The following is a 26,675-nucleotide window of genomic DNA, read 5'->3' as shown; positions in this document are numbered from 1 at the left end:
CTGGAAGCAGCAGTATGAGCTCATGGGGTGTCTCGCCTGAGACAGTGAGTGACCCAGCAACAAAGAGCGTCCCAGTGCCCCCACTGTGGGTCTTGAGACGCCATCTCCCATTAAGAGCGACCAGGACTCCTCAGAGGCACGGCTGACTCCAGTCAGGGGCAGGAAAAGCTCGGGTGAGGTGGGGCGTCGTGACTCCTGTCGATGACTACTGGGGCCAGAAGGACAGAGGAGCCCGTGTGAGGACATCAGAAGACGGGACCGCTGAGTTCAATCACGACGTGACTTAACGACAGACCGAAAGCATCACCTGTGTTTAGACACACGTGCCCATGGATGACAGTAAACACCGCTCCCCTCCCGAGGGTCACGAGGGACCAATAATAAGTTGGGAACAAATTAAAACCTCCAAATTTGAAAACTGGGAAAGCAAAGGGGAAAACATTCAGCATTTATTCTCTTTCCTGTAGGAACGGTGCTCCCACCAGCAAGGGAGGCGAAGAGCGGCTTGATAAACGCAGTCCTGCTGACCAACTGAACAGTCAGCACGTCCCCGCCCTGCGAGGCCCGGATGCACGGGCCCAGGCACCCGGCGAGACGACGGTACGTCAGACAGAGAGAACCAGCCACCACTCCTCCTGGTCAGAAAGCACACCGGCCACTGAGTCTAGCCGACGGGCGCGGCCGCCTGACCGGGCGTGGCCGCCTGACCGGGTGCGGCCAGGATGAGGCCGGACGGACGAAGCCGACTGCTGGCGCCTCGCATGGCCTTGAGGCCAGCAGCACCAAGAAGGTGGGGCTGTGCGCTGGCACGGAGCCACTCACACGCAGCTCGGCGAGGGACCGCCTGTCCTCCGCAGCGGCCACGCTGCTCTGTCTCTGGCGGTGACGCAGCAGGGAGGGGCTGACTGTCCCACGTCTCCGCCAGCACTTGTCACTGCTCCTCGTACTAACCGCAGCCGTCCCCCCGAGTGTAAAGTGGTGCATCCCCGTGGTATGGACTCGCGCCTCCCTGACAACCAACGCCACGTCGTCTCGTGCGCACCGCTGTCTGCGCGTCTCCCCTGAAGACGTGTCTGCTCATGCCCTTCGCCCGGTTTACCTGGGCTGTCTCTGTGCAGAGCTGTAAGAGTTTCTTACATATGTTAAATACATAGCCCTTAACAGACGTGCGGATGGTAAAAATCCCCCTCGCTCTGCGCGCTGTCTCTTTGCTTTCCAGACGGTGTCCTCTGAAGCACAGAAGTTGTTAGTTTTGACGATGTCCAATTCATCTGTTTCTCCTTTTGGTGTCTGTGCTGTTGGTGTCATTTCCAAGAAACCACTGCCTCGTGCACAGTCACAGGGACGGACACCGAGGTGGGTGACCCCGCTCCTTCGGCCTCCTCCCAAGAGGACGCCGTGCAGAGCAGGAGAAAGGGAGCCGTGCGGAGAGCCTGACGAAGATGGCCTCAGCCAGGCGACCAAGTCGAAACCAGCATCATAAATCCTGCTGAAGTGACAGTCTGGACACTTGATGGGACGTGACGAAAAGGGCACCTTGCATCTGTGCTCTTCCTGAATCCCACAACCCCAGGAACTCTATAAGGAAAGCATCAGACAAACCCCAATTCAGGGACAGTCTACAAACAACTAACCACTCCCCCTCCAACCCGTCACGGTTCTCAAAAACAAGGAGGTCCGAGAAACTGTCACAGACTAGAGCAGGCGACAAGAGGTGACGACTGGTGTCCTGGGACAGAAAAGGACACTAGGTGAAAACATCTACTTCGCACTCATCAGGATGGCTCTTATCAAAAGAAAAGGCCTTCGCACGACTGAAGAGGTTCCGTTTCACTTGTACGAGAAAAGCAAATCAGAATTACACACACATCCATTTCTCGTCTGTCAAAGCGGCAAGAATTAAAGAGCCTGGCATGACGTTCCGGTGGCACGGCCGCCAAGACAGACACTGGCGCCCACTACTGGCGGGCACGCACACTGGCTCCCTGCTGCCACGACAAGGCGTCTGCACTACTAACGGCGGCCGACACGCGCTTACCTGCTGACCCACAGCCCCACTTCTGGGAATTCACCCTGAAGAAATACCTCAAGCATGACGCAAGTACGCACACCCTAGGTTACTCATTACCGCATTGTTTGTGGTTGCAAAATTCTGGAAACAACCCAAACGCCATAAAAACAGTGGGATACACAGGGGACCCAGAGGAGGGAGGCCGGCAGCTGGAGAAAGAACAGGACGTCTCTCCAGGGAGGCATTCCCAGAACACACGAGGCGGCAAACAGGGAAGGACAAACAAGAACGTGCAAAGTGCGGGAAAGGAGAGAGTAAAAAAAACAAGGGAAGAGAAACCAAAAGAAGAAAGTCAACGAGACACAGCTGCGAAAGCAGAGAATGAGCCAGAGACTAGCAAGACACTTCTCTCCAGCACACTGCGACTCAGACCTCTGGAACCACACACGCACGCACGCGCGCATGTGCGCGCACACACACGCTCAGTAGTAATAAAATCAACGTGAATGGAGAAAAACAGAAACAGATTAGCCTAAAGTTAATGCTATAACCACAGTGAAGCGAGAGGAAATGACCCAAGAAACTTTTGAATAATGTCTTCTGACTACGTGCTCTCAGGCTCAGGACAAAAGGGATGTGGACCAACATCTAACTCCAGTGAGTGGACTTGCACTTCGAATGGGTGGGTTAGTGATTCTGAACAACTGTCTGGGTATTTGAGGATCGAATAAGTAAGTAGAACACTGAGCCCAATGGAAGCTGCGTTCTCAGCACCCAGAACGGGGCTACAGCCGTGGGGAGGGCACCGGCTAAGCGGGGCGGCGCACCGGACCGGAGCTGCAGGCGTGAGCACTGTGCCCATGCCAGTCTGGCAAGCCAGAGAGCACCCCCACAAGGAAATCCCGACTCAGAAACGGAAGGCATGAAGGGACAAGAAGACTCACCATTTTGCAAACGTCACAGTAATCATTAATTCATTACTCAAGAATTACACGCAGCAGAAAACCAGGTACGCCACCACTTACCCAGTGATAAAGTTAGTGTCACCAACAATGCGACAGACAAGAGCTGAGCCTTGCAACATGATGGGCTGTGCGTACATCGCTTCTGGTGTATTCCTGCCCCCAACGCGTAACCCACATCGAATCATCAGGACGCAGCAGACACATCCAAGTTGCAGGCCACTCAACGTGATCACGACTCCTCATCAAGAATATCCAGGCTGTGAAAGATGGCACCTGAGCCACTGTCCAGACAGATCACACCCCAGAGAGCAGACACAGGACAGCGCTCGGTTTCCGGGCCGGGACGTCCCGCTGGCGGGGTTCTGGGTGGTGACAAGGGCAGCTGGAAGCCTCAGATGCGCTCCGCCATCAGACAGGAGCGCAGCGTTGGCGACCGCCCACCTGTGTCCTGCACTGGCCACAGGAGAACATCCCTGTTCCCAGGAAACACGCCGGACACAGGGAAGGGGGCGTCCCTGGAGAGTGCAGAGCAAGACCGCCTGTCCTCGTGGAGGGGGACCCGTGACATGGGACAGGGCGCTGGCTAGCGGGAGCCTGGCGGGGATGAGCCTGGGGAGGATGAGCCGGAGTTCTACCAGCAAAGACCTGTCTGCTTGACACTGCTTGAAAACGGTGCTCAGAAAAACCAAACGAGCGTTTAGAACACGATACGAGACCCGAAACCGCCACACAGATCGACTTCCAAAAACTCAGAAATGAAGTGACGGAACTTGAACGGAACTAGAAAACAAAACTCATTTCAAAAGAGTTGCATTAGAAAGAGCACAGAAGCGAATATGTGACGCCAATGGTGCCTTAGGCAAGGGGGCCCCGACGCCGTCAGGGAGCGGGCCACGTAGCAGGTGACTGGTGAGCGAAGCTTCGTCTGTGTTTGCGGCGCTCCCCAGAGCTGGCATCACTGCCTCGGCTCCGCCTCAGATCCTCAGCACTAGATTCTCACAGCAGCCCCGGTCCCTGGTGCCAAAAAGGTCGGGACCGCTGCCTTAGAGGAAAGGGGGGGGACAAATGTTGAATCGTTGTGTGGCACGTCTGAAACTCGTGTGCCAATTTTACCTCAATTTTAAAAAAAGGAGGTGAAGGGGGAATTTTTTTAAGTCAAAGAAGAACAGAGAGAAGGACTGGGGAGCGAGCGTGCGGTCTGGAACGCGGGGCGGAGCCACCGCGTGCGGCCCCGGGGGAGACAGCCGAGCAGGGACGGATGCAGCGCACGGTAACGGCCCGACAGAGTGGCAGCGCCGACACAGGAAAATCAACGCTCTGCACACTGCATGGCGGCCGGGCCGCGAGGAAAGCAGCCCCGAAGAACACGTGACTCTTAACACAAAACGCAACTTTAGAATAACGAGGTTTAAGGTGCACAACCAATGGCCCAGATAGCCGCTTCTAGGTAACGTCCTAGAAAAACACCCACCTGTTTACCCAGACACATGTATCCCAGTGTTGGATGCAGCTCTTAGAAATTCCTGCCATGGGGAGCTGGTTACATAAACGGCAGCTCGTCAGGCGTGGCTAAGGGACCGGGGCCCTGACACCTGTCAGGATACTGTAAGGCCAAACCTATTTTCGTGGTGTCACTACTGCTAAACAGCAGTGACAGTGTGCTATTTGCCTTTTCCCATTTTCCAGAGGCTGAGTCGGGGAGGCTGACGGTGACCCTGACATGTCCATACCCTCATCCTCGTTATCTGCGAGTATATCATCTTCTGTGGCAAAAGGGACTTCGCAGTCGTCATGACGTTAAGGATCTTGAGATGGGAGGTGAGCCTGATCACCCAGCTGGGCCCCAAATGCCATCACAGGTCCTTACAGGAGGAAGGCAAGAGGTCCGAGTCAGAGACAGGACAACGAACGGAGCAGGTATCCAAGTGACACGAGGCCACGAGCCAAGGATGCGGTGCCTCTGGAAGCTGGAACAGGATCCTCCCAGAGTCCCCAGAAGGAGGGCAGCCCTGCCGACCTACTTCGCACTTCTAACAACTGTCAGATGCCAAGGCTGCGTTGCTTCCAGCCACCGAGTCTGTGGTGATTTGTCGCAGCAGCGGTAGGAACTGGGACCAGTACGTGAAGGTGATGCCTCATCAGATCAAAAGCAGAAAGTGTAAGATCTGTCTGCCAATAAGCCAGGTAGGAAAGAGATTTGCAAAACTGTAAAACAATGCTACTCGTCTAATTTTTAAGTTATAAGTTATTTTTCAAGAAAAACGTTACTTATGTTAGTTTGTTATAGATTGAATTGCATCCTCCAAAAAGATACGCTTGCAGTCGATTCTTACACCTGTGAATGAGATCTTACTTGGAAACGGGGTTTCTGCAGATGTGACCGAGTAAAGATGAGGTCACAGAGGACCAGGATGGGCCCCAGCCCAGTGACACAGACACTAAGGTGAGACCACGTGAAGATGGAGCAGAGACTGGAGTGATGCGTCTACAAGCTAAGGACCGCCAGCAGCTGCCAGAAGCTGAGAGAGAGGCCTGGACCACAGGCCCGAAGGAGCCAGCTCTGCCCACACCTGGATCTCAGACTTCTGGCCCCAGAACTGTGAAAGGATCAGTTTCTGTCACTTTACACCACTCAGCAGCCCTAGGAAACTTAAGTAACATGTAACAATTTATTATTTAAGTGAATAACTATATCTTTAAAAACTTTGTTTTCATTGCTAATTCAGTGATTACCGATAGATGTAACCTACATAAAACAAGTTCAGTGAGTTTCAAGAATTTAAAGCATCCTGAAGGCAAAACATTTGACAACTTCCGTGCTAAACAAACAAATGCCATTTACGAATGAGTGGGTCAAAGGGAGCCAGAGACCCACGCGAGGTCAGAAGGCGGCGCCTGGGCAAGGGGGGCAAAGAGGGAGCCGGCGGGGGGCCCTGCTCTCCGAAGTCTGTCCATGTCTGTGACTGTGAGAAGACGGGGACATGAGACCACACGTGCCTGAGCCGCACGCCGAGGGACACAGCCGACGATGCATGCCAGCAACCTGCAGCCGCCGCCGGGAACCCGCCCCACAGAGGGCTCTGGCTGAGCAAGTCCAGACCCTCGCCAGCCGCCAGCAGAGACCAAGTGGGTGGCCGAACCACGCCCACCAGGTTTCTGCGTGGCCACTGCGCCCCCTGAGGAAACGCCGGGCAGAAGTCTGTGGGGGGCTCCGTGTGGACGGTGCTCATAGGTCAGTGAAGTGTTTCTGTGGTTAACACGTTTGTTTTCCTTTTATACAGTACAGGGAAAGTACATGCTGGCTAGAAAAGGAAGGTCTTCGGAAAACGCCAGAATGACTGACTGGGCGGTACCCACCCTCTGGTCTGCGAGGCCCTGAGAAGCCTCTTGAAGAAGCTGACATTGTCCTCGAACACCAACGAGAAAGGGCCCTGCGCCGACTCGGCCTCCAGGACAGGCCCGCTCTCGCCGTCTGCGCGTCCCGCCCGGAAGCTCACCTGCGCTAGACTCCACACCGAACGCCAGGTGCAGCTCGCCGTGCTGTGCCGCCTTGGTCCGCTCCTCCAAAACCTGGTCTATGATGTCCAGTCCGGAAGCCACGTCATGGGGGGTCAGGTCAAACGACGCCGACTCCTCACACATCTTCTCCTGAGAGCGCAAGCACACCGTGTTACGGGGCGCGGGGGGCTGGGATGCAGGAGATGAAGGAAGCGGAGTGTTCTCAGGCCCCGCCCCACGGCCTTTACGGCCAAGTGACAAATGGGCCCCAAGATGGCCACCTGACCCAGACTGGTGTTGGAACACCACTTTGCTTGAGCTGCCAACAACGCCATAAATGAAAACTGCCCATTAAAACCTCAAGATTTCTAGCTGCTCTCAAAAGCCAGCTCTGGCCCACCGGGCCCATCATCCCTCACAAGTGCCTGGAACCGAGTGGGGGCTGGGGATGGCCGCCACCAACTCAGGACGCCAAGCTCTCGCACAGCCGCCCCAGGCTCCAGAGCATGTGCGGCTGCCCCAAGTGGCCTGCCTTCAGTGCCCTGGTCAAGGCTGCCATTCCTGGAAATACGGGGCGCCCACAGAGGCCACGTGAACGGTGGGGCAGGGCATGCCGGTGACATCTAGATTTGCTTGGCCTTGAGAGCCGGGGCCACAGCAGTTGGGACAGAAAGGTCTGCACTGCTCTCCACAGGGAGGTGGGCAGGAGGTAGGCCTCAGGACGGCCGCCCCGACACTCACCACATTGTGAGCTTCATCGAAGATCACGACTGTCCCCTTCAGGTCGATGCTGTGTGCCCGGCGACTCTACAGCAAGAGGGAAGGGAGCGGGGCTGCAGTGCCGGGGAGCCGCCGCCCCCACGGAGCCCGCGGACGGGGAGACCAAGGCACGCGGCCGGCAGGGAGAGGTTCGGGGAGGCACTCCCCACCTGAGCGAGTCCCACACCGCCAGAGGATGTGGGGACAGGCCGTCTCCTGACCACGGCCACGGTCGCCGGGCACTGCCCACCCACGTCCATCCTGGTGACACTTGCACGGCACGAAGGAGCAAGCCCGTGGCCCCTTGCCACGACACGCTGCACAGCCACAGAAAGACCAGCGCCCTCTGCCCGGCGCACGCCTGGAGAGGAGGTTTAACTCCCAGGGTGTGAGGGCGGTGATCTCAGGGCGGGTCTGGTACCTGTACTTCTCGTCATCAACTTAATTTGAATTTTAATCTTCACAAATAAAGTGCCCGTTTTAAGTGTGCAGCTGAGTTCTGAGACCCGTGTGCACCGCGCAGCCACCACCCAAAGCAGGAGACAACATCCCTGCCACACGACCTCCGACCAGCTTCCTGCGAGCAGACACCGAGTCTGCCGTGCTGGCAGACTGGGACAAAGCCAGCCCGCCGGGGCTCCCGTGTGAGCACAGACTCCCAAGACCAGCATGTGGCTGTTTCAGGGACATCGCCTGTCGATGGACACGGTTGTCTCCTGGCTTTGGTGATTGTGAAAGCTCCAGAATGCCGTGGCTTTTCCAGGGTAGGGTGCCATTCCTCCCCACTGTGACGGTGAACCTCCGGGGTGCCCCGTCCTCACCCACGGCACTCAGCTTAGGTCTTAAATTCAGCCACGCCGGTGGGACACGGCGCCATCAGCCCGGGCGTTTCATCTGCATCTGCTAAACGTTTTCTGCGCGTGGCTGACTCGGCTGGCCCCTTCCATGACGTGGGCGTCTGTTCGGGCCTCGTCCAACGGCTGGCTGGGCTTCTGTCGAGTGCCGAGAGCGCTGCGCGCCTCGAGCGCGGCCCTCTGAAGACAGGTGTGCCAGGAGCGCTCTCCTCCCTGTGACTCGCCTTCCGATATGCTCGACTCTCCTTACTCCTCCAAGCACGCGAGGCTTTAAAGTGCGAAGAACAGTTCGACTTTTTCCTTTGCGGCGAGTGTCCTGTGTGGCCAAGCGATCCCGGCCTGCCCCTGCCAGGTCCTCTCAAAGGCGTCCTGGCCTTGCAGCTCTTGTGTCCATGTTTGTTCCCCGTGACGTGCCGGAAGTGCTGGCCGAGGCCCACTTCCTCTCACACAGACATCCAGCTACTCCAGTACCACTGTGGACAGCACGAAGCGCCTCGCCTTTCCCACCAAAATACCGGGCAAGTCTGTCGAACACCAAGTGCCCGCAAGTGGCCCGTCCTGGACTCGCCACACCAAGTTTCCGGGCTCTGCGGTGAGTCTCGCCATTAGGAGTAAGCTGCCCACCTGCTCTTCTCTGTCGACGCTGTCCGGCTCTGTGACCCTCTGCCTCTCCTTGAGTTCCTGGAAGCAGCTGGTCAGTTCTGATACAACTGCTCCGAGCTGGGGCCCGGGCCCGGGCCCGAGCAGCCAGCTTGAAAGTGAGGTTTGGGAGCATCACATGCGCCTGCTCGCCAATGGCAGGCTCTCGGTGCCAGAGCCGGGCCCCCAGCGGGCTCCTGCACCCCGCCACCCCCTGCTTTAGCCACGCACTCTAGGCAGGGTTCCAGGCATCAGGGTGCCCACCACTCCTCCGTGGCTCACCGGCCCAGGGCCGCCCTGCTGGTGCTGGCACCGCCTCGCCCCATGCTGACACCCTCTAGCCCTCAGGTCCTGCCGGCTCAGGCTGAGCCCTGCGGTCTACCCCGCCGGAAGTAAAGCTCCACACACGATGCTCATTTTGCTCCCTGCTGCCTCCCAGCACCCAGACCCATGCCCAGCCCGGCGGCTCAATCAACCTGAACCCCAGACGGGGGACGTCTGCAGGTTGTCGTTACCTGAAGTGCGAGCCACTGAATCGGGCAAGGGGACACCCCTGCATGAGAATGGGAGGGTGACACAGGCACGTATGCATGTATCCTGAGGCCTCGCCACCAGCCACTCCCTGGGCCGCCTCAGTGTCTGACCAGAGAGCCAGGCTCACAGCTGCCAGGACAGGGGCAGGGCCAGCCCAGCAGCAGCCACACGATGCGGCTTCATCAGTGCCACCAGCCCGCCCCCCACTCCTGTGGGCTCCGAGCTCTGACCATTGAGGGGGGCGGTCTCCCCACGTGTGCCCGCTGCTCCAAGAGAGGGTCTCACCCCAGGACCCGGATCAGCTGAAGCTCTGACGGCCCTCACAACCCCACGACACCCGACGTCAGGGATCATCAGTGACGCAGGCAGAAGCCTCACCTTGGCGTCCAGCAGGTAGTTGTAGGGCATGAAGACGATGTCGGCCTGCTGCTTCAGGTTCCGGGCCAGGTAGTATGGGCACAGCCTGGGCAGCACCGAGAGAGGGCGCCGTGAGCCAGCGCGCAGCAGCTGCCAGCGCCCCGGTGGTGCTCCCGCAAGCTGAGGCGGGAGCAGGCGCTCCAGCCGTGTGGCACTGACAGCGGCACTGACAGCGGGCCACGGCCCCCAGCAGGCCAAACGCGGCCTCCTCTGCTGCATCATGCGCAGGGGCTCGGACGGGAGCTGGAGCCTAGGGCCAGCCCCGGGGTCTGCTGCACTGCCGTTCACGCCACCGGTGTTCGATGCTGTGAGTGGCTCACCTACTAAAAGCCCATCAAACCAAAACCCCACCCGTTCCCGGGCAGGTCAGTGAGATGGGCAGAAACGACGCGTCACAATTTGAAGCCCCGATGCTCTGAGAGGTCGCCAGCGAGCGTCCGCCTCACACAGCCGCCGCCTGCGGGGGGCAGGGGGCGGGACGGAGCGCGGGTCCCCTCTCGCTCTCTGGTCCTCAGGCCCACTCACGCTTTTCCACACAGAACATCTATTAGTTCCATGGTTAAAAAAGGCGAACAAAGGGAAAAAAATGTGCCCCCGCGAGTCACGGGAGAACAGGCCTAGGACAGGGAGAGCAGCCTTGCAGGGTCTCACCTGTGCTTGTTGCCACTTTTGACCAAGTCCTCGATGTCCAGGATGGGGGTGGCCAGCTCCTGCTCCAGGCTCTTCTCTGGGGGCACAGGCGGAGGTCAGCACATGCCTCTGGCCCACTGAGTCCCCCAGACCCCAGGGACGCAGCACGCGGTAGGTCACAAACACCCTGAGACCCTATGTGGAGAGTAGGGCAGAACTGGGGCACCCAGCCCCTTGGGGACCCATCAGACAGAATCCCTGTCCTGTGGGTCTCAAGGGAGGGCTCCAAACCTAAAGTGACCCCGAGGGCACCCTGCTCTGTACCCAGAAGGCGGCTGCCAGGAGGGCCGAGGGACCACGGGGACCAAGGGGAGCTGCTTAGTCTGTCACTGCTGCCCCGATGCTCCCAAGGACACAGGTGTCTGTCCTGTGTGTCTGCCCAGGTCCAAGCACCCCAGGGCTCCTTCTCAAGAAGGGGCGCAGGCCCCCAGCTGGGCCAAGAGAAGCTGCTGGGAGCTGCTCTAACCCAGCAACTCCAAGGCCCACACCCTGTGGGGCAGGACTGGGGGCCCCCCTCTGACAAGCAGCCCAGAGGGTCTCAAGGCAGCTTCATGTGGAGACCGCCCCGGCTCCGGCCCCAGTGTGGCAGGCGCCAGGCCCAGCCTTAAAGTGCAGAGGCCAGAATACAATGGGCCCTCAGCGGTGACCCAACCCTAAAGTGCCCAGAGACAGCAGTTGAGGGGAGGGGGAAGAGCCATCCACTCAGCAGTGCCATAGCAACTGATCAGCTAGCAACTGAGCAGCCAATCTATATGCTGTGCAGCTAGCCAGGAGCTGAGGGGGAGGGGCTGCAGCAAGAAGGGCCCCCAAGGGCTGCCTGGTGTGGAGACGCTGCTGGTGGGCTGGCTCCCAAGGACCTAGGCCAGGCAGGTTCTAGCTCTATGTCTCTCTCCTTCCTCCCATATAACTGCCCTCTCCTCTCAGACCGTTCTGGGTCCCTGCCCTCCCCTCACTCCCCTCTGAGGGCTGGGCAGCTGCTGGAGACATCACCCTCCCATCCGATGTGGCGGGGGGGGGGGGGCAGGGGAACTGAGACACAGCAAGACACCCAGGTTTACAGTGAGCAGATCCCCCAACAGCCCAAGCAGCAAGAGCCAGAGCAGAGCAGGTGGCTTAGGGACTGGGCAGAAACGGGAAAGAGCAAGCAGGCCGTCTGGGACAGCCTCCCCTGCTCTGCCACACGGGCCTGGGGCACTGGGGACGGGGTCTGCAGCCCAGGGGGCTAGAGGGCACTGGCTTCCGCAGCGCCTCTGCTGTGAACTGAAAGCTCCCCTCAGCTCCAACCCCTTCCCTGGCCTCCCGGCTCAGGGACCCTCCAAGTGAGGTGAGGGACTCTATAGGTGAAGAGCAGTACAAGCAAGGGACCCACCAGGTAAGGGACCCTGCGAGTGAGGGCAGTATAGGTGGGGAGCCAGTCGGTAAGGGCTGGACCAGCAGAGGGGTTGAGTTGACCCACAGGAGCCATGGGAAATGGGCGGGAGCATTCCTGCCCAGTGCCGCTCAAAGGCTCTTGCGCACAGTGAATGGAGCGCCTGCACCCCGCCCCCTCTGGCAGGGATATGGGCGGGGGAGGCCGCCACAGTGGGGCAGAGGGGGACGGCTCCACTGAGCGTGACAGGCTGGACGCCAGAGCCCTTGCAGGGGCGAGGCTGCGGTGAACGGGACAACGGCCTCCAGGGCGACCCCGACACCCAAGGGCCTGACGCAGAGGACACAGAATGAGGCAGTCAGCGGTCTCCAGCCTGGGGCTAAGACCAGCTGCCACAGGCAGAGACGCTGGTGGCCACCCTCATCCGGGTCACTGAGGCCTAATGGGTAAACGACTCTTCCCAGGTACTCTCCACACCTGTCCCAAGGGTCCCCCGGGCCACCAGACAGAAGGACACAGCACACAAACAGCGGGCGAGGAGTGCGCTCTGGCAGCCTGGGCCGTCCTCACCACAGTGGCCGAGCTGTGCAGGAGGCATGGAGCCTGCACGGCCCCACTCCCCGTCAGTCCCGCCCGGTCTCCAAGGGCAGAGCACTGGGCGCCTGTGCCGGGAGGCAGGACGCCCAGCTCAGGCCTCTGGGAGCGCAGCGCTGTCCCGACCTCTGCCCACACAGACCTGGCACACCGGGCAATCCAAACCCAGAGACGGCAGCCTGCGGACCACCAATGCCTCGGGAGTGCTCCGGGGCCCGTGTCACCTCTGCGTCAGAGTCTGCGTCCCAACCCTGACGCAGGACGCAGAGAGAACCCCGAACCCCCAAGCCACAGAGCCCTGACTGCAGCCTGGAAACTGCAAAGACCACACCACGCAGAGGCCGCTCTGCCATTGCCTCTGGCTCGAGGTGCCCGACCGACACAGGGGGCGGCGGCACGGCGGGGAGCAGCGGGGCAGGGGCGAGGGCGAGGGCACGGGCGCCAGTGCCGGCCCCTGCACCTCGGCCCCAGGAAAGTCGGCAGAGAGACACAGGGGACCATTTCCGAGGGCCATGGGCACCTGCAGTCACGCATATCAAGCAGCACCACAACCGGCTGCTGTCACGAACCTGTGCTCATCACTGTCACCCACCTCTGAATGAGGCTGTTCGCCACAGCGCCAAAGGCTGCAGGAGTCACTGGGAGTACATCCAAGGCTCAGAGAGAGCCACACCCACGCTGTGACGTGTCGCAGTGAGAGACACACCACACAATCCGCAAAGGAGGAAGTGTGTGGAAGAGTCTCGGAGACCAGGTGCAAGCTTCCGGAACCGTCCCTGGCTAACTCCCCCAGAATGCTGCACCCCAGGAAGCTCACCGGACACCTCGTCATGTGGGCACCCCTGCCTGGCAGGTACCCAGTTCAACTCTCAGGCGGAAGCAGGTGTCTGCAAGCAGCTGAGGCCCAGGGAGCCCTTCCTACCAGAGGTGGTGGGGACCCCCCAAATCCACGTTGCCAGATGCAGGCGAGGCTGCCTCAGGCCCACTGTGTGAGCTCTCCTGCACGTGACCCAACACAGATCCCCAGTCAGGGACAAGCTAGGCACCTGCCTCACTAGCTGAGCAGGATGCAACAGCATGAGTCCCAAGGGGCAAGAGCCAGCAGGCCATGAGGCCATTGAGCTCAGCCCTCAAGGGCAACACGCTCTACTCCCCACCTGCTGCGTGCTGAGCTACTGACAACAGCAGCAACCATGAGCCCCCTCACCTTCTACGTTGTTGTAGAAATGACAGGAGCGACTTGCCACCTTCTTGCGGCACAGGTGGATCTGGGAGAGAAAGGACTTAGCTCCAGCTAGTGTGATGGCCGCGGAAGGACAGAGCCCTGGGCTGGCTAGTGGGTCCGCCGCCGGCCGTGCTGTCCCACCCCCTGCCAGCTCCGCCCCACCAAGCTCGTGGCCCGCCATGCCCAGGGGCACGGCAGGGAGCTCAGGGAGCTCGGAGAGCCCAGCAGGATCGCCCAGCAGTGCCGCCGAGGACAGGGGCAGCCCAGGAGCCCACCTGCATGTGGCTGCTCTCCTGCTTCTTAACCTCGGGGTGGATGCACAGCTGCTCCCGGGAGCCCAGCACACACACCCTCGGCCTGGGGACACAGTCAAGGGTCCAAGAACCGGAAAGCAGTAGCCCACAGTGCCAGCCAGCAGCATGGGCTGTGCGGGCACACACAGGGAGCACTGAGAAATAGCTCAGCGGCAGGTTGAGGGGTGGCCATGGCCAGAATGTGACCCAGGCTTGGGAGGGGCTCTCTGAGACAGAGCCCAGGGTGAGCAGAAAAGCAGGCAAGGGGACTGGGCAGGTGAGAGGGAGGGGACACGCTGCTGTCTCCGTGCTCCCTCACGGGAGCCCAGGAGGGGTAACTGTACCTCTGCCGGCTGGACACAGAGCAGGGTCTCCCACCCCTCATGTGCGCCACCGTGCCCGCCCGTCCCCACAGCTGACACAACAGCGCCGCAAGGAGCTCAGGGTGCAGCCAGAAGCGGCGTGGAAACTCAAAGCTGTCCCCTCACAAACAGTGGGCACTGGGGACGGCCAGAGCACAGCGTGTGCTCACGGTGGACTACAGGCAGGACACCACCGACGATCACACGCGGAGGCCAAACCCCCTCCCCCACCGCCCGCGTGAGCGCTGCCTGACCCACCGGTAGGCGGTGTTCCGGAGCTCGCTGATGACCTGCGTGAGCTGCGAGTGCGTCCTGGAGGCGTAAATGACCTTTGGAATGTCCGCATAGCAGGCTGTCCAGGCACAGGGAGCAAGACGGTCACGGCTCCACGAGGGAGTGTCCTCAATACGGCTAACCCAGGGGAACTTGGCTAGCTCGGCCCTTCCGGTGGCAAAGCGTCACACTCGACATTCGTTACCGGCACTGGGCTGAGTGGGCATCTGCAGTGTCCTAACCAGGCCACAAGGCTCTGACCCCAGGGTCACAGCCAGGATGGTGACAAATGACATGGCAGCGATGACACAGCCCACTCAGCTCCTCTCCGCTCCACCCCCACGGAGTCAGGAGGGGCTGACCAGAGTGGTACCTGGGGCATCTCTGTCTGAAGCAGCGCTTCCCCAGGACGACAAGGGGCGATCCGGGAAGAGCTCCCCTTGCGCCCGCTCAGCGATCTTTTGGGCAGAGAGGGCGTCGCGGAGATGTTCTCGCCAGGCCAGCGTGGTGCACAGCAGACACAGGGTCTTCCCTGTGCCCGTGGGGCTCTCCAGGACTCCGTTCACTTTCTGAGGAGGGGGAACAGGGTCATGGGGTGAGGTGCAGCGGGCCACCCAGCCCACCTGAGACAAGCCCACCAGGTGGCAAAAGCCCTAAGAGACGTAGATCACTCCACAGGATGACCTTGGCTCTCCAACCCAAAGCTGTGGCTAATTCAGCGCTTTTTAGCAAACGGTTTGCAAAGTGTTTTGCAGCCTCGTATAAACAGTAAGATGACTGATTAAGTATCGAGTCTGATTCTGTGTCCAGGCTGTCACACTCTGGATGGAACCCGATGGCCCTCAGACGTGAGCCTGAGTGGGACACTCCGCAAAGCTGCACTGCCGGCTGCCGGAGTCTGCGCACGCAACGGCAGCCACCAGCCCCGCTGCACTCGGCCCTCGGGGGCTGGCGCCTGAGCAGGGTACCAGAGAGAGAGCTAAGAAACCCAGCAGAGAGCAGCGAATGGCACCTCTGCCACCTTCCTGCACTTCCTGGGGTCTAAAGACTTTCCAAATGAGGGCTGGCAACGGCTGTCCCTCGTGTGGAAATACGACCTCCACATCTTCAAAGGAATGGCTGTTCCTTGTCACTTGGCCTCAGCTCAAATGCCACCTCCTCAGAGTCCCAAAGGTGCTCCGAGCCTATCACCTTACATCTTTTCTTCCCAGCACTAACCACCACCTAAAACTATCTTTTCTTATTTACTTATCGCCTCTAACATCAGCACTATTTCTGACTGAACCCATGTCCAGAAGGGTACCTCTGACCCAGTGGGACCTGGGCAGAGTGAACAGGAAGGTGGAAGTATGTCGGCTCTTTGCTGGAGCTCCACCCACACTGACCCATGCCCGACGTTCAAAGCCCATGGTCTGCGGCTTTACCTTCTGCAGACACTCCAGAACCTTGGCCATGTACTCCTCTTGGCATTTGTACGGCTGGAAAGGGAAATCCACTGTCACACCGTTCAGGGTTATCTTGGGCATGCTGGCCTGTTCTTGGGAGGGCACAGAAGTTGGCTGAAACGCAGCGGTGTGGGTCTGGGACAAAGACCCCTCTGAACATCTCAGGGTCTCAGCCACTCCAGGGGAATGATGCCAGCCGTGGTGCTGGGACACGACACTTCTCCACAGGAACCCCTACGACATAGAAACCAGGACAACGACAACAGTTCGTGCCAGGCCACTTCATCAGTCAACTCAGGCAGCCCCTCCCACGGGCAAAGTCAAAGGCAAGCCTGTGCCGCCCCATCACAAGGAGCTCGGGGAGGCGACCGCCCAGCATCGGCCCTGCCTTGTTCTTCCGCCCCGCACAACTCCAGCAGGGCTCACGGAGACAGAAAGGGCTGGACCCGGGCACAGGTGCACATGCTCCACCTGCGAGAACAATTCACTTCCTCCCACCGGAGCGTGAGAGGCAGATTCCAGCAGCGTCCCTCCCCAGCCTGGGCCGCCTGGGCCGCCTGGGCCTCCCGCCCCTGCGTCCCCCGACCCTCTGCTCCCAGGCCCAGAGCTACACCCAGCTCTCCCAGGTGGTCGACTAGGTGCAGTCACGGATCACGTGCGCCTGCTCTGGGCTGGGATGCGAATCCTTGTGCCCCGCCCCCCCGCGAGTCTCTCAACTTCTCTAGGCCTCAGTTTCCCCCGGACGCCGGGACTCATGGCCCATTCACGTAAACACCGAAGGCCCGCCCTTCCGGTAGGGCCCGGCCGCAAGGAACCCCCCGCCGCCGGACCAGCTCCAAAAGGCGCTGGCACCCGGAGCCCACGGGCCCCAGAGCGCAGCGGGCCCGGGGTGGCGCGGGGCCAGCCGGGAGCTGTCGTTTCGGAAGCCGCCGCCGGGTAAAAGTACCAGATCCAGGGCCTGCGCGACTCACGGCCGCTGTCTCCGCTGGGAGCCGTCCACGACCCGGCGTCCCCAGGAATCCCGCCCCCGGCTCGGCCGCGGCACCAGCAGCGCGTCCTCCGCCGCCAGCCGGTTCGGACTTCGCGGGCTCGGGCGCGCAGTCGTCACTGAGCGCGCGGCTCTCCCGCCCCCAGTTCCGGTCCGCGGCGCGCTGTTCCCAGCGGAAACCGTGCCGCAGCCGAGGGGTCCGGGCTGCGCGTGCGCTGGCTCCCAGGCCGCAGCGGCCCCTTTGTTTGACCCTGGCCCCGGGGACGCGCACTTCCCTCGGGCAGTAACCTGGGCTCCCGCCAGTCTCCTACCTCGATGTCGTCTCCTTCGGTGTCTCCATTCCATTACCCCTTTCTGAGCCAAGCCACCTTGGTTGCCCGGACAACTGCCCAAGCCCTCTAATTAGTTTCCTGTCGTCCCCCCTCTTTTCTCTGTAACACCCAGAGCTCTATTTAAGACTCTAGTCTGAGCCGATCACACTCCTTAAAATGGCTGCCCCTTGCCATGACCTGGCTCCCAGGAGCCTCACCAGCTCCTCTACTTACTGTCCCCTGGGTCCAGCTACTTTTCCAGTCAATGTTCCCCACTCGTCGGAGCCGGCTCCTCTGAATCCCCAGCACTTAGCACAGGCTAGCAGTCAACAGGGGATCTCAGGGGTCTGCACAGCTCTGTAGGGTCGGAGGTTTCTGTCTAAGCCACCCCAGCATATTCCAAAGACACCAGGAAGAGATGGATGCTACAGTGATGGCCGACGGCCTGCTGGCAACGCTGATTTCAGAGCTTCTCACGGGCTCATTTGATGTCCAGATGTTTTCCCGCGGATGGCACGTTTATGCCACATGTGTGTCCATGATCATGTGTGAGATCTTGCTTGGGGAAACTGGCATTTGCCTCCACCACTAGTTCCGGTGAGGGGACTATACAGCGTCTGTCTTAGACTGTCAGCCACACACTGCTGAGCGCTCACCAGCCATGGGCTTCCCTACCATCATCCATACAGGCATCGACATGTTTGTCTTCCTAACGATCTCTGAGACTAGTTATTTTATTGTCTACTCTTCACAGGTCAGGAAATGAGGCAAAGGGTGGGTGGTCAGTAGCTGCCCAGAGCGAGTAGCCAGCAAGTATGAGCCAGGAGTCACCTTCTTCACCCCCATCTTGTGACAGCAACAGCATTCATCTCTTCAGAAGCCCATGGAAGGTATGGCCAGAACACTGAGCCCTGAGCTGAGGAATGAGCTGCCTGGTCATACATCATGCATAGGGACTGCCCAGGCTCCTCTAAATTATAACACATACGTGCCATTGTGCTGAACCTGACACTGAAGTGAGAGATCAGGGAAATCGAGGCTGGCCAAGGCCACACCAAGCAGGCACGAGGATCTTGATCCAGCCAACAAATCTGAATTGAGTGTCTGCTCTGACAGACTCTGTGGGACTCCCACTGTGGACCAGGTACCATATGGCCCACAAGACATGCTAACCCATCACATGTTCATGGTGTGTGTACGTCAAGGTATGTTTATATACACACCTGCTGGGCCTCCTCCAGGGTGACTCCTATCCTTAAATTTGTTCCTGTCTTTCACTTTTCTGAACCCACGTTTCCAAGGTTTCCCAGTGTTTTATTCCTGGCCCTGGCACTGAATTGCTTGTGGAGTGGGCAGTTCTCTGACTCAGCGGCTCTGTCCATAAAATGGGAATGACATTTTATCTGTCTGAGTTCCTTTTCCCAAAGTGAGGCAAGGTGGTCACTACAGGAAAGGACCCACCATCTCTGCCAGGCTTTCCCTTTGTGGGAGTCGACCAGAACCCTGAGCCAGAGAAGCGGGGGAGGCAGAGCACCCAGCCACTCGGCAAGCTTGCACATCTGTCCTCCATCATCTGTCTCATCTTACACCCAAGAAGTGGAGGCCCAGAGTTCAGAAACACACCCTCGGTCACACAGCAAGTGGCCCGTAGAGCTGGGCTTGCCTCCATCTTCAAAGCCTTTGTCCTAGGGCCTTGGTCACCACGCCCCCTCAGCCTCTTCTCTGCTTCAGAACCACCTCTTCCTCTGGGACGCCTCTCAGAGATCTTCCAGACCAGCCCTGCCCCCATGCCACCATCCAGGACACGCTTTCCCCTCAGCACAGACCTGGGCACACAGAAGGTGCCTCCCAGCTGCCAGCCACCTCAGTGAAGGCTCTCCGACCCCACCCTCACGGTGGGGCCATCCCTTCCTGCTGGGTCCAACTTGGGGCGGGGGCTGTCTCCACCATCCTCCAAAGCCTGCACAAAGCCAAGCTGGGGGAGCAGCCATCCAGGTGGTGAGCAGTGAGAGGACGGGCATCTCCATGCAGGGCTCTGTCCTGGACCCCAGGCTGGTCTCTCCCCTCCCCCGCTCCCCTCCTTCCACCCCTCTGCCTCTGAGGGCTGCAGCCCCTGCTACAGACTGGCGCATGCTCCCGCTCTCTCGCCCTCCCTCCCTCTCTCCCTCCCTCTCTAGCACTCTCTCTCCTTCTCCCTGCACCGCCTCCCTCCCTCCCTCCCCTCCCCGGCACTGCAGCATTCAACGATTGCAGCTCCAGCCGTCGCCCGCGCCTCTCCGGCCTCCGCAGCCCCGGCCACCGCCAGCACCATGGCCAGCACCGTGTCGGGTAGGCGCCCGGGCTGCGGGCTTCCTGGGGCCGCTGGCGGGTCTGAGCAGAAGCTCATTGTCTGGCCTTGCTTGATGCTGGGGCCGGTTGCAGACTGTTTTCCCATCTCGGACTCCGCGCACTGCAAGGGCGCAGGGCGCGGCGGGGCCGAGTTCACAGGATTCAGGATTCGGGGCCGCCGGGCTGGGGCGACCCCCAAGCCCCAAGGCCGGAGATTGCGGCTCCGACCTGGCGGGCGTGGGCCGATGGGCAGGGCCCGCGCCAGGGGGAGCGCCGGGGTGGGGCTGTCGGGCGCAGGGACGCATTACCCCTTTGGGTGCCGCTGTATCAGGCCTGGCGCGAATGCGGCAGGGTGACTCCGAGGATCGGGGCGCGGCCCGCGCTCTGGGGTGGGCGCGCTCGCGCGCATGGGCAGAGTCCCCTGAGAGGCCGGCAACCGCAGCCCCTGGTCGACCGCACCTTGGCGGGGGCGGGGGAGGGAAAAGGGTGGGACCTTTTGTGGGAGCCCCAGCCCAGGACCCGGGGGAGGCCCTGCGCCAATGGAGAGCCCCTGAGGGCTGGCGGGTGTTCTGCGAGAGGACGCGGAGAAGGACTCGAGCAGGGACCCGGCCGAGTGGCGCTCACATCTCCCGTCGCCCCCTCCTCTTGCCTCTGCAGGCTCGGGGACCACCCTATGCTACACGGCGCCACTAGCACTGGTTGAAAAAGCCACCGCCCTTTGCGCAGCGGGGGGGTTGGATGGGGGAGGGGCTGCTGCTGTTCCCAGGATGGAGGGGGTCTACCCTTTCCTCCCCTGCTTCCCAGATTCCTGATCTTCGGACCCACCGCCTTCAGGGGCCCACCCCTTTCTGGTCCATGCCGGCGCCCAGCTCTGGCGGAGGGGTGGGCATGGGGCAGGGGTGGGGTGCTGGAAGTGAGGCAGATGCCTGACATGGGGACCTTCCAGGCAGCCTGGGTGTGAGGACTTTGGTCTCGCTCTGCCCAGTAACAGACTGCTCCCCGCAACTGTCCCAGGACCAGCTTCATCTTTGCACTTGGTGCCAGGACAGCAGGGGCAGGCGGCCCCCCCATTTCCACCCCGTCTCCCCCTCTGCCCAGGAACTGCGCTCTCGCCCACCCTTCCTCCACCCTGGGAGCTGACGGCCTGCTGTCCCCTCCTTAGCTACCCAGATTCTCCCCAGAGCCCCGCCCACCCACGTGTGCCCCGCCTTGACCCCCCCTCAGGCCCCAGGTGACTTCTGCACCTGTCTGGGAAGGGACCAGGTGTGTCACTGACCACACTCCTTCCCTGCCCTATCTGGGAGTCTTGTCCATCTGGGCTTCATCGTCTTCTCATCCTCTCGCTGACATTCACAGAGATGTTGGGACCAGCTGTGGGCAGAATGAGACCCTCCTCCAGCAATTGAGGATGGTTCTTTTCAGAGCCAGGGTGCTGCCCCTCTCACACTGAGGAGGGTCTGTGGGTCCTTGCTCACCACCTGTGCCTCAGGTGGGGGGACAATGGGCAGCCACTGGCGGGAGCGCTTTGCAGCCTTTTCTCTCACTCACCCCTTTAGTGCAAAACCTGCTCAGTAGGCCTCCTTCCCGCCATCCATCTGACGGATTAGGCAGACAGAGATTCAGCAGTGAAGGGGCACAGCCAGAGCCTCGCCTTCAACACCCTCTGACCTCAGAGCCCCCGAACATCAGCCCTCTCTTCTTTGCCAGACTTTGGGACACTGCTGACCCACATTTGGTCTCATGATTTTTCTGGGTGTCCAAGTTGCCATTGGTGTCAAAAGGGAAACCATGAGTGCAATCAATTAGGTTTGTCCAGCACAGTCACCGCCTGGAAGACACACTGTCCTGTCGGCTGGAGAACCGCCCCCTGGCAGATGTCACATGGGGCTTTCCTGCTTCATCTCCAGTGCCACCCCCGTAGAGTGCTGCCCATGGGTGTGTAAGCCTGTGCTCACTGCCGGCTTCTCCATGCACCGAAGTGTGACAGCACGGTGGCCCGGCCCGGAAGTAGCCGCGTGAGCGCGCCGGTAATTGTGCCAACGTCAGTTTAAGGGAACCCCAGCTACGGGGCTCATCCGTCTGCAGCAGCCACAGCCTTCTGTGCCGTGGTGGCCTGTCTGCTCGCGCTCACTGGTAGGCTCCGTTTGGTCTTGGTCACTAGGCTGAAGAGTCATTGACTGTCATGGTCTTGTAGCCACTGCAGACTGACTGTAGCTTTCCCATCCTGTGCAGACTGAAAAGCTTTCCTGCCACCTTTCCCTGGAGTGTCACTCAGGGGGCTGGGTTCTTGGACTTACTTGGGAAGACGTGGCCACCCCCCGTGTCCTTCCCAGGCACTCAGCTCTTGACACTCTTTTGTGAACTCATGCTCATCCAGCACCTTATGCCTTTCTGTCGGCCGTGAGGCCTCGCGCCTGGCTTGAGCTATGTCTGTGGGGGAGGCCTGGATGGGTCTGAGTCTCAATATCTCCCCTCTGCAAAGAGACATGACTTTTAAGTCCCTCCAGTTCTGAAAATACAGACACAGCTGCTTTACATGCGGCTGAGTCCAGCCCTGTTTTCCAGACCCATGTGCAGGCTTCTCCTTGCCCTCTCTCTCCAAGTTTGCCGAGCCCCACCTGCTGGCCAGTCCCCCCCACCCGACCTGCAGCCAGACCACTGAACAGGCCTCACTCTCAAGCCCCCTCCTGCGTGGTTACATGAGGACAGGCCTTCTGGGAAGGAAGGAAGCTGTTCACAGGCCATCGCCTGAGAGACCAACCTGGGGAACTTCTGTGGCCATCAGAGGCTCAGCTGCATCCCTGTTTGCAGCTGCAAGACACAGTCCCTCACTTCCCAGGTGGACATTTGTCCCCGGGGCACAGCCGTGACTTCCAAGAGCTCTGACCTCAGTCTCCAGCCCCCACTGCTCTCCCCTCTCTCCTGACCCTGCAGTGCTCACACCTGCCCAAGCCCCCACCCCATCGTGCTTCCTGAAATACTGCCAGCCTCACCCCATGCTGAGGGGACACCCGGAAGGGAGCCACCAGCATTTCTCCATAAACTTGTTCTTCCTCTGTAATGAATCTGCAGCTCCTTCTCCTGGGAAAATGTCAGGCTCAAGAGAGAAGCTGTGAGGCCCCGGTTCCCAGCCTGTAAGGGATGCCCTCTTAGAGGCTTTGACATGTGATAAGGAAGCGTCATCTGAAACGTCAGGATGGGGGCTGCTGTCAGGGTGGCAGGTGCTGGCAGGGTTAGACAGAGCCCCCTCTTTCCTGGCCTCTCCCAGGACCCAGTACGGCCTCTGGTCCAGACCTCCTGTGGCTCCCTCTGCACCTTCCCTTCTGAGAAGAGGGCTGGCTACCTCTGCAGCCCCACCCACCCACCCAAATGTCTGCTGGTCTGCTGCTCCTGGTGAGCTGACTCCGCCGGCTCCTACGCCCTCTAACTCCAGCACGTGTGCTGTGATGAACCCCTCTGCCTCATTTTGGAAATTACAACACAAGTAATACATGAATAGATTCTGCTCATACAGAAATAAAGTTGACAAGTCAGACCGAAATCCTCTTGGAGGCATGCCCCGACCCGGCCCTCCCTCGACCCCCCTTCCAGCCTCCTGCAACCGATGACTAAGATGTGTTTTGGCCCCGCTTCCCCTCCAAGCACCCTAAAGGCTCCCCCTGATGTTTGCTCAGGGTTTCTTCATGCTCCCTTCATGGCCTCTTGGGCTCTCTCCAGGAGAGTCTGGACCATCAGGATATTTACATCAAATAACCTTATTCTCTGTACTGGTTGTGGGAAGACACTGCCCCTCAGGAGTTGCCCCTCAGACCAAGGTCTGATCATTTCTGTCTTGTGTCCTGTTTTTACACAACGCAATTTCACGTTAGCTCTCCTTAAAAAACTATCTTGTGTGAAATTTGATCAGAAAATTTCTTGTCCACCTAAGTGCTTGTCCAAATTCTTGTATGCCCCTTGGAAGAATGCTGTTGGTAGCTGTGCTTTCTGCTTCTTGGAAACCAGATTCCCTAGATTCCTTCTCCCAGAAGCATCTCTCTGGAGACTGATAACAGCTTGTCCAGCCAGAAAGGCAGCACATGGGTCTCTGAGCCTCCTAGTCTCTGGGAACTGCTAGAGTGGTGGAAAGAACACAGACCACCTGAAATTGTGCTCAAGGAGTTCTGGGAGAGTCACCCCAGCTGCCTGGGCCCAGTGGCATCACAGCTGAGTGACAGTATTGGGCTTGCAAGATTGTTGAGCACTAGCGAGACGCTGGACCAACGTGTCTACTTTGGGGCCTGGCTCATTGTGAATTCCACGAACAACTCGATTATTTCTATTCTAAGAGTGTGTAGTTCCCTTTCCCCCGACATGGCTCATGGCCTCGTCGGCCAGGCTCACCTCTTTTTCTGGTTGGGCAGTGAGGACACCGGCTGTGGGAACTTGCTCTGCAAAGCTAGAGGGAGGGCTGTGGTGCTGAACGGACAGCTCCCTTCCCTTGGGCTCTAGATGGGTGGTGGTTGTGAGTCCACTTGCTGAGGTTTCATGGGGTGACCACACTGCTATCAGGGTAAACAGAGGAGGAAGAGATAAGAAGGTTTGATGGCTTCACCCAGGTGTACAGCTCAAGACAGTGCTGCCCGCAGACGCTCCATGCCTGCCGTCCCAGTCATGTGACTAATTTTGTCTAACCAAGGGGGCGAGTGTCTGAGAGAGAGAAAGGGAGGAAGGAGGGAGGACTGTACCCAGGGAGAGGAGCAGGGGGAGATGGGAATCGGGAAGATGCACAGTGACAAAGAATCAGAGACACAGAAAGATACGAAGAGAGTGACAGACAGACAGACAGACAGAAGGATGAACACAGACAGAGTGAGGGAGAGACAGACATACAGCAGGAATAAAAGACCGAAGGGGCCATGTAGAAGAGACAGACGAATCCCGAGAAGAAGGAGGGGAGAGAAGCAGACGGACGGGGAGTACGGGACAGGAGCAGAGAGACTGGTGCAGCTGGCCCACAGGGAGGGGTGCCCAGGGAAAGGCGCAGTCGGCCTCTGGGAGGGAGGGGAAGGAGGGAAGAGATGGAGGGATGTGGGCCGTAGAGAGACATGGAGTGCCGGGGAGGGAGACGGCGGAGGCGCGCAGGCTGCTCACGCTGCCTCTGCCCACAGCCTACAAGGAGAAGATGAAGGAGCTGTCCGTGCTGTCACTCATCTGCTCCTGCTTCTACTCACAGCCGCACCCCAACACCATCTACCAGTACGGGGGTGAGTGCGCGCCAGTGCCTTGCTCCCCTCCGGTGGCCCTTCCAACCCCTTGGCTTGGCTGGCCTCTGGAGAGAGGGCCTTTGGGGGAAGGGGCCGGTCTGGGGCTCAGGCCCGGGGTCTTCCTTGAGCAGCCACAGCCCCTTGATCAGCCCTTGGTTGTGATATGTGATGGGAACAGCCCCCCGGCTGCCCCCTCCACGGCTGGCCCTCCTGAAGCCCCCATCTCATCTGGCCCTGCAGACATGGAGGTGAAGCAGTTGGACAAGAGGGCCTCTGGCCAGAGCTTTGAGGTGATCCTGAAGTCCCCTTCCGACCTGTCGCCGGAGAGCCCCGTGCTCTCGTCCCCCCCTAAAAGGAAGGACGCCTCCCTGGAGGAGCTGCAGAAGCGGCTGGAGGCAGCTGAAGAGCGGAGGAAGGTAAGGGCCCCCACCATCTGTCATCAGGAAGGCAGCCAGGAGGCCCTGCTGGCCATGGGCCTGGTCCCCAAGGGGCGGGGTGCTCCAGGCCCCTGCTTGGCTGCCGGCCTGGGGTGAAGAAGGCCTCATGGTTCCCTGGACCTCCTCCCGAGGGAGCAGATGGGACAGGGAGGAGGAAGCATCCTTAATGGTAGCCAGCTGGAGGGAGCCACGAACCAGACACAGGTGTGGGGGTGTGCCCTTGGCCATGGCCAGGAGGGGTCAGGTCGTGGCCTTGGGTCAGAGGCTGGGCTGGCATCTTCCCCCCCCCCCTCCCCCCGGGCGAGAAAGTGAGAAGGAAGGGCCTCCACGTGCTGAGGGCTGCAAACGCAAACCTGCTAGGAGCTCCGAGAACGAACACCCCAGGAAAAGTGGGGAGGGCCCCAGGACCCCTCCCTGCCCCTTCCCCTCCCGCCGGCCCCTCTGAGACTGAAACACAGAAAAAGAAGTGTGCTCCGGCGTGCTGTCCCGGTGCCGGAGCCCACAGGCCTGGGGCAGTGGCTCCACCCCGCTGGAGCAGGCCCCAGGGAGACCTGAGGACCCAGGCTTCGCAGAGTTAGTTAGCAGTGACCCGCACAGGGGAGGGGCCCAGCAGCCTTCTGAGGGGGGCCCGGGGCGCTAATTACCCCTGGGAGCCTTGGGCTCTCCTCCAGGGACCACCAGGCAGCCTCGCCGTCTGCAAGGCCGATAGTGTGACGCCAGAAGACCAAGGCTCCCTGCTCCAACTTGTCCCTTCCCCAGCAGCCCTGGAGACTCATCCACGTCCCCCAACACCTTAGAAAGCTCAGTATTTGGCATGTCCTAAGCACCTGCATTGTGCTCAGCGCCGCAGGCTGGGAACAGCAGGTAGCCGAGGACAAGGGCTTTCTTGCCTAGCGGGTAGCAGGCTGCTGGGGGGCTGATGACGGACGACAGGGTGCGGGGCTGAGGGGTCTCGCGGTACGCAGAGCTTCCAAAGCTCACGCCCAAGGAAGTGCACGCAAACCTGGACGAGATCACCGTCGCGGACGCACGACAGTGTAGGTCCGAGCTCCTCGAGGTCATGTGTCCAGAGGGCAGGAGAGCAGGGTGACGGGCACTGGGCGGCGCAGGAACTGCAGCGCGGAGTGGCGGGGTGCCGGGCTGGGGACGCGGGGGTTTGTGGGGCTAGGGCGAGTACCCCGGGCCGCCGCTCACGCGCGCCCACCCGCCGCTCGCGCAGACGCAGGAGGCGCAGGTGCTGAAGCAGCTGGCGGAGCGGCGCGAGCACGAGCGCGAGGTGCTGCACAAGGCGCTGGAGGAGAACAACAACTTCAGCCGCCTGGCGGAGGAGAAGCTCAACTACAAGATGGAGCTCAGCAAGGAGATTCGCGAGGCGCACCTGGCGGCGCTGCGCGAGCGGCTGCGCGAAAAGGTGCCGGCCCGGGCGGGGCGGGGCGGGGC

At 60.2% G+C, this 26,675-nt stretch overlaps 2 protein-coding genes and 1 long non-coding RNA gene across 11 annotated transcripts in view; 1 reads left to right on the top strand and 2 right to left on the bottom strand.

The window, feature by feature from the left end:
* Positions 1–17,052, bottom strand: part of RTEL1 (regulator of telomere elongation helicase 1) — a 31,011-nt gene extending 13,959 nt beyond the window's left edge. For 6 of the 9 annotated variants that reach the window (XM_023519849.1, XM_023519851.1, XM_023519853.1 and 3 more), the window contains exons 1-10: positions 16,875–17,052; positions 15,908–16,162; positions 14,857–15,052; positions 14,469–14,562; positions 13,831–13,912; positions 13,538–13,598; positions 10,329–10,404; positions 9,639–9,723; positions 7,216–7,281; positions 6,474–6,624 (exon numbers count right to left, since the gene is read on the bottom strand). In XM_023519849.1, the coding sequence (XP_023375617.1) occupies positions 6,474–6,624; positions 7,216–7,281; positions 9,639–9,723; positions 10,329–10,404; positions 13,538–13,598; positions 13,831–13,912; positions 14,469–14,562; positions 14,857–15,052; positions 15,908–16,009 (913 nt within the window). In that variant the 5' untranslated portion in view covers positions 16,010–16,162; positions 16,875–17,052. Of the gene's footprint in view, positions 1–6,473; positions 6,625–7,215; positions 7,282–7,403; positions 9,607–9,638; positions 9,724–10,328; positions 10,405–13,537; positions 13,599–13,830; positions 13,913–14,468; positions 14,563–14,856; positions 15,053–15,907; positions 16,163–16,874 lie in introns of those variants that run through there. The other 3 variants (XM_023519852.1, XM_011374073.2, XM_023519854.1) reach the window with 2 other exon arrangements.
* LOC111728945 lies at positions 423–2,239 on the bottom strand. Its single transcript, XR_002776015.1, has 2 exons — positions 2,039–2,239; positions 423–1,578 (listed from the first exon to the last, which is right to left on the bottom strand). It is a non-coding gene; the product is annotated as an uncharacterized LOC111728945 (long non-coding RNA).
* Positions 17,053–19,472: 2,420 nt separating the features above from the next.
* Positions 19,473–26,675, top strand: part of STMN3 (stathmin 3) — an 11,314-nt gene continuing 4,111 nt past the window's right edge. Inside the window, exons 1-4 of the mRNA XM_011374148.2 lie at positions 19,473–19,555; positions 24,703–24,798; positions 25,039–25,214; positions 26,455–26,646. Coding sequence (XP_011372450.1) covers positions 19,537–19,555; positions 24,703–24,798; positions 25,039–25,214; positions 26,455–26,646 — 483 coding nt within the window. The 5' untranslated portion in view covers positions 19,473–19,536. The remainder of the gene's footprint in view (positions 19,556–24,702; positions 24,799–25,038; positions 25,215–26,454; positions 26,647–26,675) is intronic.

This window comes from Pteropus vampyrus, unplaced genomic scaffold, assembly GCF_000151845.1.
Source record: "Pteropus vampyrus isolate Shadow unplaced genomic scaffold, Pvam_2.0 Scaffold239, whole genome shotgun sequence".
NCBI lineage: Eukaryota > Metazoa > Chordata > Mammalia > Chiroptera > Pteropodidae > Pteropus > Pteropus vampyrus.
Note: the sequence above shows the minus strand (reverse complement) of the source record. Positions and strands in the feature narration are given on the sequence as shown.